This window comes from Pygocentrus nattereri, chromosome 25 (assembly GCF_015220715.1).
Source record: "Pygocentrus nattereri isolate fPygNat1 chromosome 25, fPygNat1.pri, whole genome shotgun sequence".
Lineage (NCBI taxonomy): Eukaryota > Metazoa > Chordata > Actinopteri > Characiformes > Serrasalmidae > Pygocentrus > Pygocentrus nattereri.
The window spans coordinates 27105224-27122176 of NC_051235.1; the positions used below are offsets into that span (position 1 = coordinate 27105224).

At 41.3% G+C, this 16953-nt stretch overlaps 2 protein-coding genes across 3 annotated transcripts; one reads left to right on the forward strand and one right to left on the reverse strand.

Moving 5' to 3' along the window:
- Positions 1-313: 313 nt before the first annotated feature.
- On the reverse strand, positions 314-11502 carry mphosph10 (M-phase phosphoprotein 10 (U3 small nucleolar ribonucleoprotein)). Its single transcript, XM_017685943.2, has 11 exons — positions 11429-11502; positions 7811-8507; positions 6187-6341; positions 5906-6068; positions 4998-5139; positions 4631-4698; positions 4405-4542; positions 2672-2779; positions 2454-2561; positions 2005-2235; positions 314-577 (listed from the first exon to the last, which is right to left on the reverse strand). Exons 1-11 carry the CDS (start codon positions 11500-11502, stop codon positions 425-427), a joined length of 2037 nt encoding a protein of 678 aa, XP_017541432.1. The 3' UTR covers positions 314-424.
- Positions 11503-12140: 638 nt separating this feature from the next.
- On the forward strand, positions 12141-16711 carry mcee (methylmalonyl CoA epimerase). 2 transcript variants are annotated; one of them, XM_017685939.2, is made up of 3 exons: positions 12141-12253; positions 13080-13426; positions 15502-16711. In XM_017685939.2, the coding sequence occupies exons 1-3, from the start codon at positions 12226-12228 to the stop codon at positions 15652-15654; spliced, it is 528 nt and encodes a 175-aa protein (XP_017541428.1). In that variant the 5' UTR covers positions 12141-12225; the 3' UTR covers positions 15655-16711. The 2 variants fall into 2 exon arrangements, with proteins under 2 accessions (XP_017541428.1, XP_017541429.1); XM_017685940.2 differs by lacking the exon at positions 12141-12253 and adding an exon at positions 12633-12700.
- Positions 16712-16953: the final 242 nt, after the last annotated feature.

The window sequence follows — 16953 nt, forward strand, 5'->3', positions numbered from 1 at the left end:
GACCATTAATTAAAACTTTTTGGGAAGATTTTTCCACTATTTAATCATGAGAACCTGTTCACTGGTGGGTCTGGACAGTAATTAAAGTGGCTATGTTTCCACTGTAGACACTGCCTGCAAGTTTCTTTAGAACGGTGCACTTCACATTAAACCTTCTGAATGACTGTTTAAAATCTCAACCACCCGAGTTGTGCCGAAAATTCAAAAGAAAAATGGTGGTATTCCCCTTTATAAAGGCTTAATAACATCTCAGTTCTTACAGCAAGCTAAAAACAAAATTGTGCTGTGTTCAAGTCCAAATGAGGATCTCCCATTTTTCTTTTAAATATGACAATTTTAATATAAATGACAGGATCATGTAAAACACATTCAAATAATTGCCATCTTTTAAGGAAAAACTGTACACCCTATTTCACAGATGAAGCTATAGCTTTAGCTTGCTGACAGAAAGCGGTTTCTGTTTCTTCTTCTTCTTGGCCGCCTGCTCTTTAGAGCCCTTGATCTGGCTCTTGACTTGGTCCTGCAGTTGAGAGAAGAAGGCTTGGGAAGAACGCAGAGCTTTATCCATGCCGTCATCCTGCCACAGGAAAAAAAAAAAAAAAACAGAATGCATTAATGTACGTGCAAGTGAGGTTCACCTGGAGGATGCGCCACGCTGACTTTCATGGGTTAACCAGCTCATTTTGGACTCGGGTTAAACTCGGGCTACTCTAAATAAAACTGGTTTGTTGTTACCAAATGAAAAATCATACTACAAATCCCACTCAGGACCGACTGAATGAACAGACCATTCAAGAACTCCATAGTATTTTTTGATGACTGACAGAAGGAGAATTTCATACTGAGCTTACAAATAAAATGCCGTTATTTTATCCATGTAAGGAAAATAAAAGGACTGTACTGATGCCCTGATTTTTCTCCCCAGTTGAGTCATCTCCAGTTCCACCCACTAGTTAGGGCTCTGCTCAGAGGAAAGCGCCAACTGCCGGATCTGTTGCAACACCTAACAGAAGGAGGGCCATCCTACCCACCCAAAGAGAGCGAGGCCAATTGTGCTCTCCTGGACTCCCAGCCACGGACGGCTGCATCACCAGGGATCGAACTCGAGATCTCCTGATGACACAGCCAACGCTTGGATGGTATGATAACCATAATACTATGCACTTCCTTTCATTATTATAAATGTGAAATTACAGGATAATAAGAGATAATGCTCTTCATCTGGGCCCTCTAGCATCTGTTCCTGTCAGTAAGATCATAATTGTCCTGTGGACTTGATGTGGTACCATGTAGTACCTAAACACTGCAATAGTTTCAGGCATAAAGCTGCAAAAACAGCCTGTTTTAAATTAACTCATTCTATGATGTCACAAAAACGTGTCCAGCTTTCCAGCCTGCAGCAATAGCCCCGCCCATACACAATGAAGTTATAAGGGGTGAAGCACAGTATACGGCAGCCAGTCAGATCACAGCGTATTTGCATAGTTCAGTCATAAAGGCACAGTTGCCAAAGTTCAGTTCTACGTAAAAAAGAGTTGTGACTGTTTGTCACAAGATTAAAATGTTAGAGTGCCCTATAAGAAAAAAACTAGGATATGGGCCCTTTAAACTGTGGTTGTATCTGCAAAAAGAAACTAAAGTCCCCCCCCCACAAACATGTAAACACAGCATCACCCTGCCCGAGTGTTTCTGTAGACTGTGGGAACTTAGATGAGCTGTAATAGTTCTTAGAAAAGATGACTCTGAGCTTATAGTGAGATAAAACTGAACACTTTCCTCAACCATTCGCCCCAGACACGTAGATTTGGATCTGCAGCAATAGTGCTAAAAATGTTTCTAATTCATTTTTTCCTCCTCTGGTTATGGAAGCCTCAATAAAGTGGGCTAATCAGTGAGTTGCAGTCTTCAACCTCACTACAAGCAATGTCTCTGGGACACGACGCTAACCAGGCCCCCAAAATTAAATCAACCAACCAATAAATCCTGGATTAACCAACCACTGACCGTAAGTATTTTGGCGTTGCCTCCTTTAGTAAGTTTCCTGAGAGTCGCTTCCACCTCAGCCTTGGACTTTTTCTTATTCTCTCCTCCTTTTGCAGCTTCTTTGAGCTTTTTCCTCTTCTCACGCTCCTGAATCTTCAGCCTCTTCAGTTTCTTCTTCTTGCGTCTCTCCCGTTTCTTATCGGTTGCCGTCTTCTCTGAGTCGCCAAGGATGTCACCGGCCTTGTTCTTCTCCTGAAGGAAAAGACGGTTTTCAGCATTTGTTAAATAAATCAATAAATCTGCTTTTGGTTTATTGAAGTATTTGCTGAACCAGATTTCAGTTTTCAGAGGTTGCTAAAATGATCATGTGCTAATTTCTTATTTGAGGTGGAGGAAAGAAACATCACTGCTCATCTGACTTGGTATAAAAAGATAAATAAAAAGAAGCAGCGAGCAGAAAGACGTCTAACCTTAATTTCCTCTGGAGCCAAAAGAGTGGTGCTGCTGGCACTGACTGGAGCCACCTCCTCCATCATGATGGAAGGCAAGTTGGAAACAACCTTTACCTCAGGAACGTGCTACAGAGACGGAAAGACAAGGAGATAAACGGTAAAGGCAAAGAACGATTTCAGCGCAAGTCAGAAAAATAATTAGGCCAAAGGCTCAAGTCAAAGTCATCCAGACTTACTGGTCTTGGTGTAAAGTGGAAGTTGGAAAGAGCATCCAGTTTGAGGAAGACCGTGTCCATTAGCTTCTGAATTTCTACATGAGCTGGATTCTCCTCTTCTGTCTTGTCCTGAAATCCAAACACGTCACAGTATCAGCTGAACAGCAGCTGTGCAGCATTCAGAGCCTTATAGTCAATGAACAGAACACCATATCACACATTTCAGGTCTCTGACCACTAGCTGAGCGCTTTCACTCCATCATGGGTGGGGGTGGTGAAGCTATGAAACACTTTTTCCATTTGGCTTTTTATTAAGTTATTAATCTTGAATGAAAATTCCAGTGGATTTTCCAAAATCTCTGTAATTCAAATACAGAGATGTAAACATGCATCTGAAATACTGCATCACAGGGAAACTTGCCAACACCGATTTCTTTGGCGTGGTGGTGATAGGAACCAGGAGTCGGCATGACTCCAACACAAATATAGCCATTTTATTTACGTTAAGTGATACTTTTTAATCCCACAACCAGGGAAATTCCACCTCCGCGTTTAACCCATCCGTGAAGTGAAACACATACACACACTAGTGAAGACACACACTAGGGAGCAGTGAGCACACTTGCCCAGAGCGGTGGGCAGCCCTATCCAAAGCGCCTGGGGAGCAATTGGGGGTTAGGTGTCTTGCTCTATCCAAAACCACCAGTGAACCTACACGTGTCTTCTGAGGATTCATATATAATGTTGATGATGGTAAAATTTCTCTTGGTGTCATTTTCACTTGCAGGCACATCTCCACCATGAGTGGATAATTAATTAATTAATTAATTAATAAATAAATAAATAAAACCTTAGGCCTCGGGCAACGTGTCTGTAACCATTTCACGTAATAACTGAGAGGCATTAAACTTTTCAGACGTCTGGTTTCCATCACTACCACTGAACAATTGGGGCTCTGTACATTTCTCTACAACAGAGCATTTCACATCAAACCATTCTGAATGACTTTACATCTTAACCACTTAACTGGCGGAATTCCCCTTTAAGGTTGGTCACCCAGTAACTAATATGAAATTAATATACATGGTATGTAATTACTTTAGTACTTTAGAGGGAGTGTGTCATTACGAAATAACATCGCGGCTGCGATTTGGACACAGGCACGAGTCGAAGGAGAGCCGTAGCTCATCACAGCCGTGATGTTATAGCGATAACACACTCCGAGTGTCTCTACTGCTTTTATACAACAGTTAAATAAATACAGTAAGAAATGAATAAACTGGCCGTGAACGCGGCGTTTAATGTTTTAATGTTCAGTTCCTTCCTCCAAATTACAGCTCATTAACGAGCAGCTTGTTGCTACAGTAACGAACTCCACCCACTCACTGCTCAGCTGGCAGTTTGTTCTCCAGCCCCACACAGACCAACTGACTGTCTGGGGATTTAGTGTAGTCTCATCTTCAGAGTCTGACCAAATCAGCCGCCGGTCAAAGGTCTCAATAGTATCCGTTTTCTGTTTCTGCGCAAAGAGGTAAAAACGTTCAAATAGCTTGACCGTCTCCTATCAAAGTCGTTGCTTAGCAACGGCGTCTCAGTGGAGTGATGGTGTTTGTGAAAAACCCGAGACGTTGTGGTGAAATAACAGCACAGTTAGAACGGCTTTCGACTAATCAGCTTGTGTGGCTGGAACTACCTGGTGTATTTATACAAGTATCAGCTCTCACCATCGAATATTACTCAGTCCTACATCTCACCTGTGTCTGTTTGAGGTACTCTTGCTCATAGACTTCAGCCAGACTCAGTTTGCTCTTCTCATGGTCCAGAGTCAATCTCTTCTTGTACTCAAATACTTCCTCCTTGGGCTTCTCCTTCCTCACAACATCATCCCACACCTAACAAACCACAGTAGAGTCAAATGCTGCATCACTTCAGGGAAGCAGGTCCTGTTGCTAACATAGTGACGGAGTAGAAACTGCAAACCTGATCTCTTATTCTTTGCCTGATGATCTCTTCAAGCTGCAGAGTGGTCTCCTCTGTAACTGGAGGAGCTATAGGTAGGAGACAAATTGGAGTGCAATATGCATTAATAATAACATTCAACGAAGTATGCACTCATATGCACCCCACACAACCCGCTTTGGCAAAATGTGCCAATTATTTTTGTCTGTTTTTTTACTAGCCAATGTTTTTTTTTTTTAAGCAACAAAGACAACATTTTTATTTGGTCTTTTCCCCAAGTTACCACTTAAACTCTTTACACAGCACAAACGCTTTCAATAGACTGGCCAAAAAAGAACAACATTCAGAAGCTGAACTAAAGAGCGCCCAGAACAGTGCTGCTGCTTACCCATCCTGGAGGCTTGGTCAAACGCCACATCTTCCTCCAGCATGCTGTTCTCTGGTCGCGTCTGTGCAGTCACTTCTCCACTCAGCTGCCAGGGCTTCTCAGCTAACGCGACCTTCTCCAGCTCTCCAATCTTCTCTGCCATCTGTTTCACATTCCAGCATTTCAGCACCGTTCATAGTTACAGTACTGTACCATTCAAAAGTTTGGAGTCTCACTATCACAACCTATTTAGACGCAGATACACAAAATTATTCTAATGCAATGACTTCGCTGTACAATGTCACAGGTTTCAGATCATTTGTAGGAAGCTGTAAATAATGAAGCCGTTTTATACGCGTCCACAACGAAGGTGCAAATGACTAATGACTGAGAAAGTTGTACATGAAGCTAATTAAAGTAATATCGAGAATGCCTTGTATTTTCAAAGGGCTTAAATCTTCAGGCAGAAAATTTGACAACAAATTATTATGAATAAATACAATGGTGGTCTCGAACCCTGGTCCTGGAGAGCTAGGTTCCTGTAGAGTTTTATTTACTGTGTCCCGGAAGCTGCCCCGGAAGTTGCCCCGCCCCTCACTTAACTCTAATACAACTTATTCAGCCAATCAGGGACTTGGGAAGAGGTGGATTAGCTGGAACAGGTGTTGCAAATATGAGGTGGAAACAAGAGTCTGCAGGAAGGTCACTCTACAGGACCAGGGTTGGAGTCCAGTGACATACAGAATATTCATTTATTTAATATTTAATAACTTAATTTATCTAATTATTTAACTTTAGTTTGAATAAATATCAATAAATATTAAACGATGTGTGATTACAAACCTCTGTGGAAGCGCATGTGGAAGAACAAAAACATGAAGACATTTTGCAGAAAAAATGTGAAAAATCTCCCCAAAGCTGATACGCACCTTTTCCTGCCTCTTCTCAAATGATGATTTGGAGTCTCCTTTAGCTGCATGTTTAGGCTTCCCACCCAAAACATCCTCCACATCCTCCCCTTCGCTGTCACTGGGGAGATCAAAGGTCACTTTCCGCAAAGCATCTCTGGCTTTCTGGCTCTCGGCGTCACCCCTGCACAGAACATCAGGAACCACAGCAGCTCAACTACACATGTGCCAAAAAAACAGTTCTACATAAAATGTGCAGAAAAGCTCCTCTATAAACACTGAAAAAGGCAAGAGTCTCTTACTCCATATCCAGATCCTCTGCCTCATCATAATCATCATTCTCCTCTCCTTCATCCTCATCCTCGGGTGCTGATTCATCCTCCTCGTCTGGCATGGGTTCAGGAGTCTCTTCGTCCATGAAGTAGTCTTTGTACTTTACATCTCTGGAGCTTTTTGACTGCAAATAAACAAAACACAGAATGAGTTACAGAGCTAAGAGGACAATCACTTCAGCAGGCCACTGTCCTGTATTCACACAGCTTCTCAGATTAGGAGTGACCTGGGATTAGATTACTCTCCTTTACTCTTACTTCACTGAGTGGAACAAGTCTAGAGCCGCACTCTCATAAGGTTTGCAAATATAGACCAGCTTTGTCTTAAAAACATTACTACTTACTGTCACATCTATATTTGTCTTCGGCTGAAGGGAAAGTCCACCTTTTGTAATTGCTGCATAATTCGAAGACTGAGATTGAAACGTTGTTCAGAGAGGTTTGAAGCGACTGACTGAATTCATTACACTGGAAGTGACTGGAATTGCTTCCTATGTTATTTTACTTACTGTCCAAAACAACTGGTGAGGCTTCTTATAATGGTAAAATAATAGCAAAAAAAAGGTTTTCCTTTTGGAGTATTAGGCCCATGAAAAAAATTATAATGAAAAAATTAGTTTTAGCCCCCAAAACGTACTCTCAAAACCACTGTAAACCAATGAGTGTGTCGGCATGCACTTAATAATTGGATAACTGCAGAAAGTCAGATTTTGTCAGTTATCCAGTCAAACGTGTTTACATGCACTTCGGTAATTAGATAATGGGGAAACTCAGGGTCCACACGAATCAGGCAGTAATCAGATTTCTGCTTTACAACCAGCCAATAAGCTCGGAGAATAAGAACGTAAGGCTGCTGTTTTTAAAAAATGTAAATAAATAAATAAATAAAATAAAAAAAAAAAAAAAAACAAAACACTGCACCACTAAAAGACGACGATCATTTAAATCTGTCACTTTGGTTTCAGTGTCGCTCCTAAAGTGTCTTGCTGTGTCTCTCATTAACGCTGTGCCTTATTCCCGGTAGCGCAGTCTGTTCTGCATGTGCGCAGACCGAGAAATCCAAAGGAAATCAGAGAAAGAGTTTACTGAGTTAAAATCCAGACTTCCTCATTTCTAGATCGGAGTCCATTTGAACAATCAGATAACTGCAGAAATCTGGTTATGATCGGATTACTGAGTGCATGCAATCGCACTCACTGTCTCAGGCATCAGACACTGTATTTGTGAAAAACCTATGTAATATTTGTCTAGAAGAGAGCGTTTAGAGGCATGTTTAGACGTTTTAGATGTCTGGAGAGATTCTGAATCGTTCCCACCAAATCACACTGAACCACTGTTTAAATCTAATTCACTTACTAATACAGACATTTTCATAAACTCAATGAAATTCCCCTTTAACCTGGACGAAGCTCTGACAGACTGCTCGGCTGTTAAGTCATAACTTTGTGCACTTTCTCTGGATACTCCGTATTTGATTTGGCTTCCACTTTCTGCAAATTATATACGACGCTGTGAATAAAAGCATCTACTAAACCAATAAACGCGAGCGTATTAACTCGTTTGAACACTGGCTGGTAGAGAACAGGGCCATCACCTTTTTCTGACTCTTCGATGTTGCTGGCCTATCAAAGTTCAGATCCTCCTCATCTGACGGCAACTCCTGAAAGTAGTCGATCTCCTCTCCAGCGCTCTCCTTCCCCTCCCTCTTGTCCATAACCTCCAGAAAAGCCTCCATTTCTGAGAGTTTAAAGAACGTATCGTCCACTTCCGACACCGTCCTGGATTTAGGTAACTTCTTCGCCACGTTCTTCTTTTGTTTGGCTTGTTTCTCCAATTTATCCACATCAAAATCGACGTCCGAGTCCTCATCAGACAAGCCGTCCTCCTCGTCGGCTGCTTTTGACTTGGGCTCAAGCCTATTTTCGCTATCATCTTCATCATCATCATCATCAGCTTCTTCCTCACCCTCTTCCAAATCCTCATTACTGTCGTCCTCATCATCCTCATCTCCATCTCCATCCCCATCATCACCACCTTCCTCTTCTTCCTCCGTTTCTGGAAAAATGGTCAGCGTGTCATCTTGGACTGCTTGGCCCACTGCCTCCTCAAAGTCAGTCAGCACAGCGCTGTTCTGGAGCTCCAGCTCCTGCCAGATCTGCTCCTCGTCGAAATTTTCCACCACCAGCTGATCCAGCGGACTGCCCTTACAGCCGGCCAGCTTGTGGGCCTTGTGCAGGTCATAAAGAGTCTTCGTGAGTGACGTGAAGTCTGTTGCCAAAGCATCCTGTACACTGTTATGGAAAGCAGGGCAGAGGAAAAGACAGACACACGATTACTTCATTACATAAGCAGCAAGATTTGTGGCACATCATCACAATTATGAACGCACCGATATGGCAATTGTGAGCCGATGCCGATTATTATTAGCTAATATTTTTATGTTGATATCTGCCGATGCTGATACGCATACATTTATTTATCAAATAAAACTGGGACTAGATACACTCGACTTAGCTTTACAGAGAAATGTCATTTGGCAGGGTTACACATCTAAATGAGCACTTTTTTACAATAACAAGTGGTTCAAATAAATGTACTGATAGTTTCCGATCAGGTCACAAACACCTTAGAAATAATAAGCAGTTATAATACATAAGTCAGCAGATGTAACATTAATAAACAGCTATAACAAAAACACAAAAGGCAACAGTGAGTCGTCAGATCTGATGAACATCTGATGAAGCCGACAGGTTTAATGCTGCCCGATGCTGTAGCTGAATGTGGGCTCGAGCAACACGTCATTATATTCGTGTTATAACTGCTTTTCAATGACCTAAACAATAATTAATTAACAAATTTTAAACACTTCATAAACATTTTATAAAGGCAGTTTGTTACAATGTGGTGCCTCTAAATGTGCTGCGCTTCCAGAGCGTAAGAAATTTCACCAAATATGAAATCTGAGACGAATCTGATCACCTGTCTGACGCCAATCATCAAGCAATAATCTGATATCCACTCTGTATCCCTAATAACAATGTAGGAGATAAATCTTATGGCAAGATACCTAATTCTACTGAAAACTTTAGACCCAAACCACATTCTGAGGCACTGTTGCTTTAACAAGGATCAGCAGTGAACAGACGACGGGATCGGACTGATTTCACAGTGATCTGTGACGCATTTACTGAACTCTGGAAGAGGAGAACGTTTAGCTTTGGTGCTGAAATGCCTGCATTTTCTTTCAGTTTACTGCACTTGTAACCCTGCAGAAATAAAGCTGTATTAGAGTAAGAGAGAGAGAGAGAGAGAGAGAGAGAGAGAGAGAGAGAGAGAGAGAGAGAGAGAGAGAGAGAAAACAGAGACACAAGGAGAGTGTGAGAGTGTGTGTGAGAGACAGAAAAGGGAGACCAAAGAAGAGAGAGAAAGAAAGAAAAGGGAGACAAGGAGAGTAAGAGAGTGTGAGAGTGTGTCTGTGAGAGAGAGACAGAAAAGGGAGACACAAGGAGAGTGAGAGAGAGAAAGAAAGAAAAGGGAGACAAGGAGAGTGAGAGAGAAAAGGGAGACAAGGAGAGTGAGAGAAAGAAAGAAAAGGGAGACAAGGAGAGTAAGAGAGTGTGTCTGTGAGAGAGAGACAGAAAAGGGAGACACAAGGAGAGCAAGAGAGTGTAAGAGAGTGAGAGAAAAGGGAGACACAAGGAGAGTAAGAGAGAGTGTGTGAGTGTCTGTGAGAGAGAGACAGAAAAGGGAGACACAAGGAGAGTGAGAGAGTGTAAGAGAGTGAGAGAAAAGGGAGACACAAGGAGAGTAAGAGAGTGTGTGTGAGAGACAGAAAAGGGAGACCAAAGAAGAGAAAGAAAGAAAAGGGAGACAAGGAGAGTAAGAGAGTGTGAGAGTGTGTCTGTGAGAGAGAGACAGAAAAGGGAGACACAAGGAGAGTGAGAGAGAGAAAGAAAGAAAAGGGAGACAAGGAGAGTGAGAGAGAAAAGGGAGACAAGGAGAGTGAGAGAAAGAAAGAAAAGGGAGACAAGGAGAGTGAGAGAAAGAAAGAAAAGGGAGACAAGGAGAGTAAGAGAGTGTGTCTGTGAGAGAGAGACAGAAAAGGGAGACACAAGGAGAGCAAGAGAGTGTAAGAGAGTGAGAGAAAAGGGAGACACAAGGAGAGTAAGAGAGTGTGTGAGTGTCTGTGAGAGAGAGACAGAAAAGGGAGACACAAGGAGAGTGAGAGAGTGTGAGAGAGTGTGAGAGAGTGAGAGAGAGTGAGAGAAAAGGGAGACAAGGAGAGTGAGAGAAAGAAAGAAAAGGGAGACACAAGGAGAGAGAGAGAGCAAGAGAGAAAAAGAAAAGGGAGACACAAGGAGGGTAAGAGAGAGTGTAAGAGAGTGAGAGAAAAGGGAGACAAGGAGAGTGAGAGAGAAAGAAAGGGAGACACAAGGAGGGTAAGAGAGAGTGTAAGAGAGTGAGAGAAAAGGGAGACAAGGAGAGTGAGAGAGAAAGAAAGGGAGACACAAGGAGAGTGAGGGAGAGTGTGTGAGTGTCTGTGAGAGAGACAGAAAAGGGAGACACAAGGAGAGTGAGAGAGAGTGAGAGAAAAGGGAGACAAGGAGAGTGAGAGAAAGAAAGAAAAGGGAGACACAAGGGGAGTAAGGGAGAGTGTAAGAGAGTGAGAGAAAAGGGAGACAAGGAGAGTGAGAGAAAGAAAGAAAAGGGAGACACAAGGGGAGTAAGGGAGAGTGTAAGAGAGTGAGAGAAAAGGGAGACACAAGGAGAGTGAGAGAGAAAGAGAGTGAGAGAAAAGGGAGACACAAGGAGAGTGAGAGAAAAGGGAGACAAGGAGAGTGAGAGAGAAAGAGAGTGAGAGAAAAGGGAGACACAAGGAGAGTGAGAGAGAAAGAGAGTGAGAGAAAAGGGAGACACAAGGAGAGTGAGGGAGAGAGAGAGAGACACGCACGTGTCATTTTGATAACAATAGCTATACAGTCAGTGAGCCAATATATAAAGCGAGGCAGCGGAGCTGTAAACTCTCCGGCCGAGTCTCCGACCGGCCTGTAAAATCATCTAAACCGATCTAATCATCTAAATGTGAAGGTTTATCAGCCTTTCTGCGCTGCGAGCGATTCACCGAGCTAACTCAGCGACCACACGCTCTGCACACCGAGGGATAACCACGACCCTCATCGTGCTCTAAAGGCGAGTCAAGCCTTCCTCTCACCGTAAAAACTGCTCGGGCTGCGAGGTGTTCTTCTCTAAAACCTCCAAACACGTTTCCAGCGTGCGCGCCGCCATCGCTGCTCCCACTAGCGACGTCCGACTCGTCAAGTATTCAGTTCCTTTGACCCGGCTCTCTTCAATGAACCATTCGAACCGAGTCACAAGTCCAAACGGAATCGAAACATTGGAGAGGATTTCTAATGATAAACAAGGATAAACAACTAGATTATTCTTTCACCTTTAGCTTCGTAAAATGACAATATAAAATACTAAATTACAGCATACTGAGAACTAATTCTTTGAATTTGCGTAAGAGTGTTAGAATCACTCGCTGAACTGAATGTCATCCGAATGCCAGCCGTCCTAAAGCTGATGCTAATTTGCACATTTGCACGAAATCACAACATAGTGTGCGTCTGTGTTCAGTGTTTCGTGCACAATCGTGTATAATTCAACACAGAAGCCTTTGAATTGTGAATCAATGAATCGTTCAGTTCGAATCTTTTAAACGAGCCATTCAAAAGAATCGGTTTGACGGAATCAAACTTCCCTCTAGCGCTGTCCGTGTAAACACGTTCCCTTGGAAACGAACGAACGTTCCACATGAGCTTCGGGTATTTTAGCGTCGTATTTGCTCAAATAAATCATAACCGTTAAACGGATATTTATAAACAAGGTTTTTATGATTAATTATAATATCTAATTTATCTAAAACAAAGATAAACCCTTATATTTATTGAAGCCTCTGTGACCCAGTCATTTGTTGAAAAAGGGGTCTTTTATTTTGAATATAGAGAAATGGCGGCCTCTATGCTGAAGGTTGCAGGTAAATAAAGAGATAAATGCTCGTAAATTTACTTCAAACTTTCAATTTCGGTGGTAAAATGTGCTTTTTATGTTTTTTTACGTTTTGCAGAAATTCCGTCTTAACGTGAGACAGAATGTAATTGTGTTGTAGTGGCTGTCTGCTCGTTTGTTGAAGTGGACACGTACATAACGGCACTTTTGTTGAAAAAATCTAGTTTTTATGTGCAATTTTGAGTGACTCGCTGAACAATCAGGTGTATTTATTAACACTACTACTAAAAAATAAAGCTTTGGTTCCACAAATTGTCATATTCTTCTATAATTCACCTGTTTTTCTTTGAAGGGGAATTCCACCGAATTTTTAAAATTTCCCTCATGGCTGAAGGACTGAGATGGTGGGGGTGATAGGGACCAGACGTATGAAACGTTTAATGTCTCTGAAAGCAACCTTACAAAACGTCCATGAGTACGTTGCCTGATGCCTGAGACATTGTTTTTGTAATAATTTTGAGAAGGTTTTGGTTACAACCCATTTTTTAAATCCTTTCAGGGTGGATGTAGGTTAAGACAAAATGGTCCTGAAAGAAAACATTATTATTTTTTTAGATTTACCTCTGTTTTATCTATTTTTCTTCAAGTTATGAAGAACTTTGGAAGACTTGGTGGAATGCCTTCTAAAAAGGAGTCCCTGTAGTGAGGTTCTCCTTATTTATAGGTTAAAAAAGTTAAGAAGTACTGCTTTCTGCTTGGTACCAGGAGCCACCAGGATCATTTAATAGAGTGCATAATGTGCCTAGTGGATATAGGCCTGCAGAATGTACAGTCATGTTTTGCATGTTTTGCAGTGACCCGTCTGTCGAGATGTGCGCAGCACTGCTCTCCAGCAGTTCGGATGTTCTCTTCATCCCCACCCCATAGCCAGGGTGTTCCAACAGCACTGTGGAAGTTGGGCAGGCTGAACCATGTGGCCATCGCAGTCCCGGACCTGCAGAAGACCACAGCTCTGTACCGTGATGTGCTTGGCGCCCACGTAAGCGATGTCGTGCCGTTACCAGAGCACGGGGTTTACACAGTGTTTGTGGAGCTGGGCAACACCAAACTGGAGCTTTTGCATCCTCTGGGTGAGAAAAGTCCTATCGCAGGATTCCTGCAGAAGAACAAATCTGGAGGAATGCATCACATCTGCTTTGAGGTGAGCAGTTTACTGATCAGTCATGTGCAAAAGTTTGAGCACCCTCACATTAACACATCCTCTTCAGGGAACATACTATATCAATAAATATGGTATTTTTCTGCAAATGTAATGCAAAATGTTATCATAGAGAGAGAAAAAATAAACTGTGCCTTTTACACAGCCTGCATTTTATTCTTTCAGTTTTTTCCAACAGGTTAAATTGAGCAAATAAACAGTAATTGTCCATTTGTGATGATGTTAGGTTACCCGAACACATAATTAGGACTGATTCAGGACAATTCACCTCTTTCCTCCATTGACACTAAGGTGGCTTTTATAATGACAGGCATTTAATTGTATCAGTTTAAATTTTTACTTACCTGAGGTCCAGGGGGATCCAGGTGAGGAGCGAGACAGGTCATGTTAAATATAGCTAGCCTGTCAGTATTGTTTCTATATTAAATGTACACGTGTATATATATATATATATATATATATATATATATATCCATCCATCCATCCATCCATCCATTATCTAAGCCGCTTCTCCGTCAGGGTCGCGGGGGGATGCTGGAGCCTATCCCAGCAGTCTTCGGGCGGAAGGCAGGATACACCCTGGACGGGTCGCCAGTCCATCGCAGGGCAGACAGACAGACACAGACAGTCACTCACACACTCACACCCAGGGGCAATTTAGCACGTCCAATTGGCCTGACTGCATGTCTTTGGACTGTGGGAGGAAACCGGAGAACCCGGAGGAAACCCCACACAGACACAGGGAGAACATGCAAACTCCACACAGAGAGGACCCCGGTCGCCCGGCCAGGGAATCGAACCCAGGCCCTCCTCGCTGTGAGGCGACAGCGCTACCCACCACGCCACCGTGCTGCCCTATATATATATATATATATATATATATATATATATATATATATATATATATATATATATATATATATATATATATATATATATATATATATATATATATATATATATATATATATATATATATATATATATATATATATATAAAGAAAATGGCCATTGTATGTATATATGTGATGTATGTGTGTATTGTTTGTTCTATCATCGCCCTGGACTTTGAAAATTGGTATGACCCAGAGCTAATGTGTGAGGGGCTACCAGGTTAAGAGGAAAGGGGGACAATGGAGGAGGTCAGGTGTGCTTGGGGAGGTTCTGTGTGGCTCTGCAGCCTCTGACCTTATAGAGGAGAATTGCTTTAGTTCTGTTTGAGATAAATGGCTGCTGGATTGTGACTGCGGGGTCAGCCGAGTCTTTTCATTACGGTTTTAGTTGATAAATTTGTAAGTGTAAATATGTTTGTGTGCAAAACCACAGCAAACTTCAGAGCACTGTGGGACAGTGTCCTGACGTCCAAGCGCGTTGACTATGGAGCCTCCACCCCACTTACCTACCACAACACCGTCAAAGTGGCGACCATGAATATCACAGCATTAAAATGTATTAAATTACGCAGAAATATGTTCTCTATAGAGGACGTTAATACATTTTTTAAAATGGTAATTTTCAAGAAAATGTCATTCAACCAGGGGTGCCCAAACTTTTGCATACATTTGTATATGTGTTAGGTAAGATGGGAATCGATCTCAATAGAAATGGAATGCATATTAATGTATGCTGACTTTATATTTCAAAATCTGAATTTAATGTACTGTAATTCAAGGGAGGCCAATATGACGGTATAAATTATGTCATTACATGTTTTATTATGAGGAGATTATAGTTAGTGCTGGCTTTGGATTTACTGCAGTGCAATAAAAATCAATGTATTTATAATTTTGCGTAGCATTTTTTAAATAATATTTAATACCCATGCATCAAATCTGCTTCTATGATCAAACCTGAGTAATGAAATATTGTGATGCATATTATGCGCTGTGTAAATGTCTTTAATTATCATGATGGTATATTTTTGCCATATTTCCCACCCCTACTGTACAACTAATATAATATAGTACATTTTTCAACTTATGCCTCCGATGAGTCGTAATGTTGTTTGCATTGTATTGTTTGTAATGTTGTTCACTTGATGTGACGTCTGCTTGTAGGTTGATGATATAAACGCAGCAATCGGGGATTTGAAGGCAAAGAACATCAGGCTGCTCTCACCAGAGCCACGGATAGGAGCTCATGGAAAACCTGTGATGTTTCTCCACCCTAAAGACTGTGACGGTGTTCTTGTGGAAATAGAGCAAGCATAGAGTCGACCCACGTGCCTCTCAAAGGCAAACGCTCTGCTAGAGAGGGATATTCCTTTATAAGCTGCTTCTGAGGGAGGAGAGTGAATATGAGGTGAAGGTTCAGGTTCTCTCGTATAGTGTGTGATTTTTTTTTTTTTTTTTTTTGTGATTATGCCCTGCTGTGTGGTCTGTAACATCGATCTTTAGCTGATTGAAGTACAGTAAAGGCTAAAATGACATGATTGTAGTATAAAAATGAATAAATCTGCTTTCTATGAAAACACCAACAGAAAGAAGCTTGTAATCCACACACTTTTCAATAAAGGTGACGATGCAGATGTTTTAGATTTCGTAGAAGTATTCGGAAAACAATACTAACATTAAACATGGGTTTAACTGAAGATGTCTGCAGAAGTTTAGGCTCCCCTGGTCAAATGACTTGTTTCGTTGATTTTCTAAGTTAAAACATCCTCTACAGAGACACAGTTCTGCAGATTTTAATGCAACAATGCTGTTTATTTGTTGATAACATATCAGAAAAAAATAAAACAAATAATAAAATAACAATTTGAAACTGTGCACTAAAATTAGTAGAAAAATCCCGTGTTTAAGTCTGTTCTCTGAGAGGATATATTAACTTATTTTCATGTAGAAAATTAACTAAACTAATCTGATGAATTATTCTAATGGGGGTGCTGAAACATTTGCATAGAGCTGGACCAATTGATCTGTTCTTACAGTCATTATGAATGTAGCTTAAATCCTAAATTTGAATTATTAAGGTTACCGAGCAGTGATGTTATTATCCTTCCGTGTTGTTATGATGCAGATTTCTGTATTTTGGACATTCCACTCGTTTGATGCGAAATGCTTCATTGTAGAGAAACGTACCTACTTAGATTTCCTTACAGTGGTGGTGATAGGAACCAGGAGTCACCATGACTACAACACAAATATCCTTTTTATTTATCTATCTAAACCACCAGTGAAGCCACACGTGTCGTCTGAGTTTTGACGGTGAAGTTAAGGACTGTAAAATAGACATAAATCTGAAAATAAAAGTTTCTTTTCGATACTGTTTTCTACATCTGCATCTACATATATATGAATATATTTTTCGTAAAACATTTTCGTGAAGTCAGAGAGCAAATTCATAAACTTTTCATGTAATAACTTTCTGTGAAGGAGCTTTTAGAGGCATTCATCTCCTCAGATGTCTGGTTCCCATCACCATCACTGCGAACAATTCGTCAAGTTTCCTCTACAACAAATCCAAACCACTCTAAATGACCTTGTGTACATCTCAGCAATTGACCTATG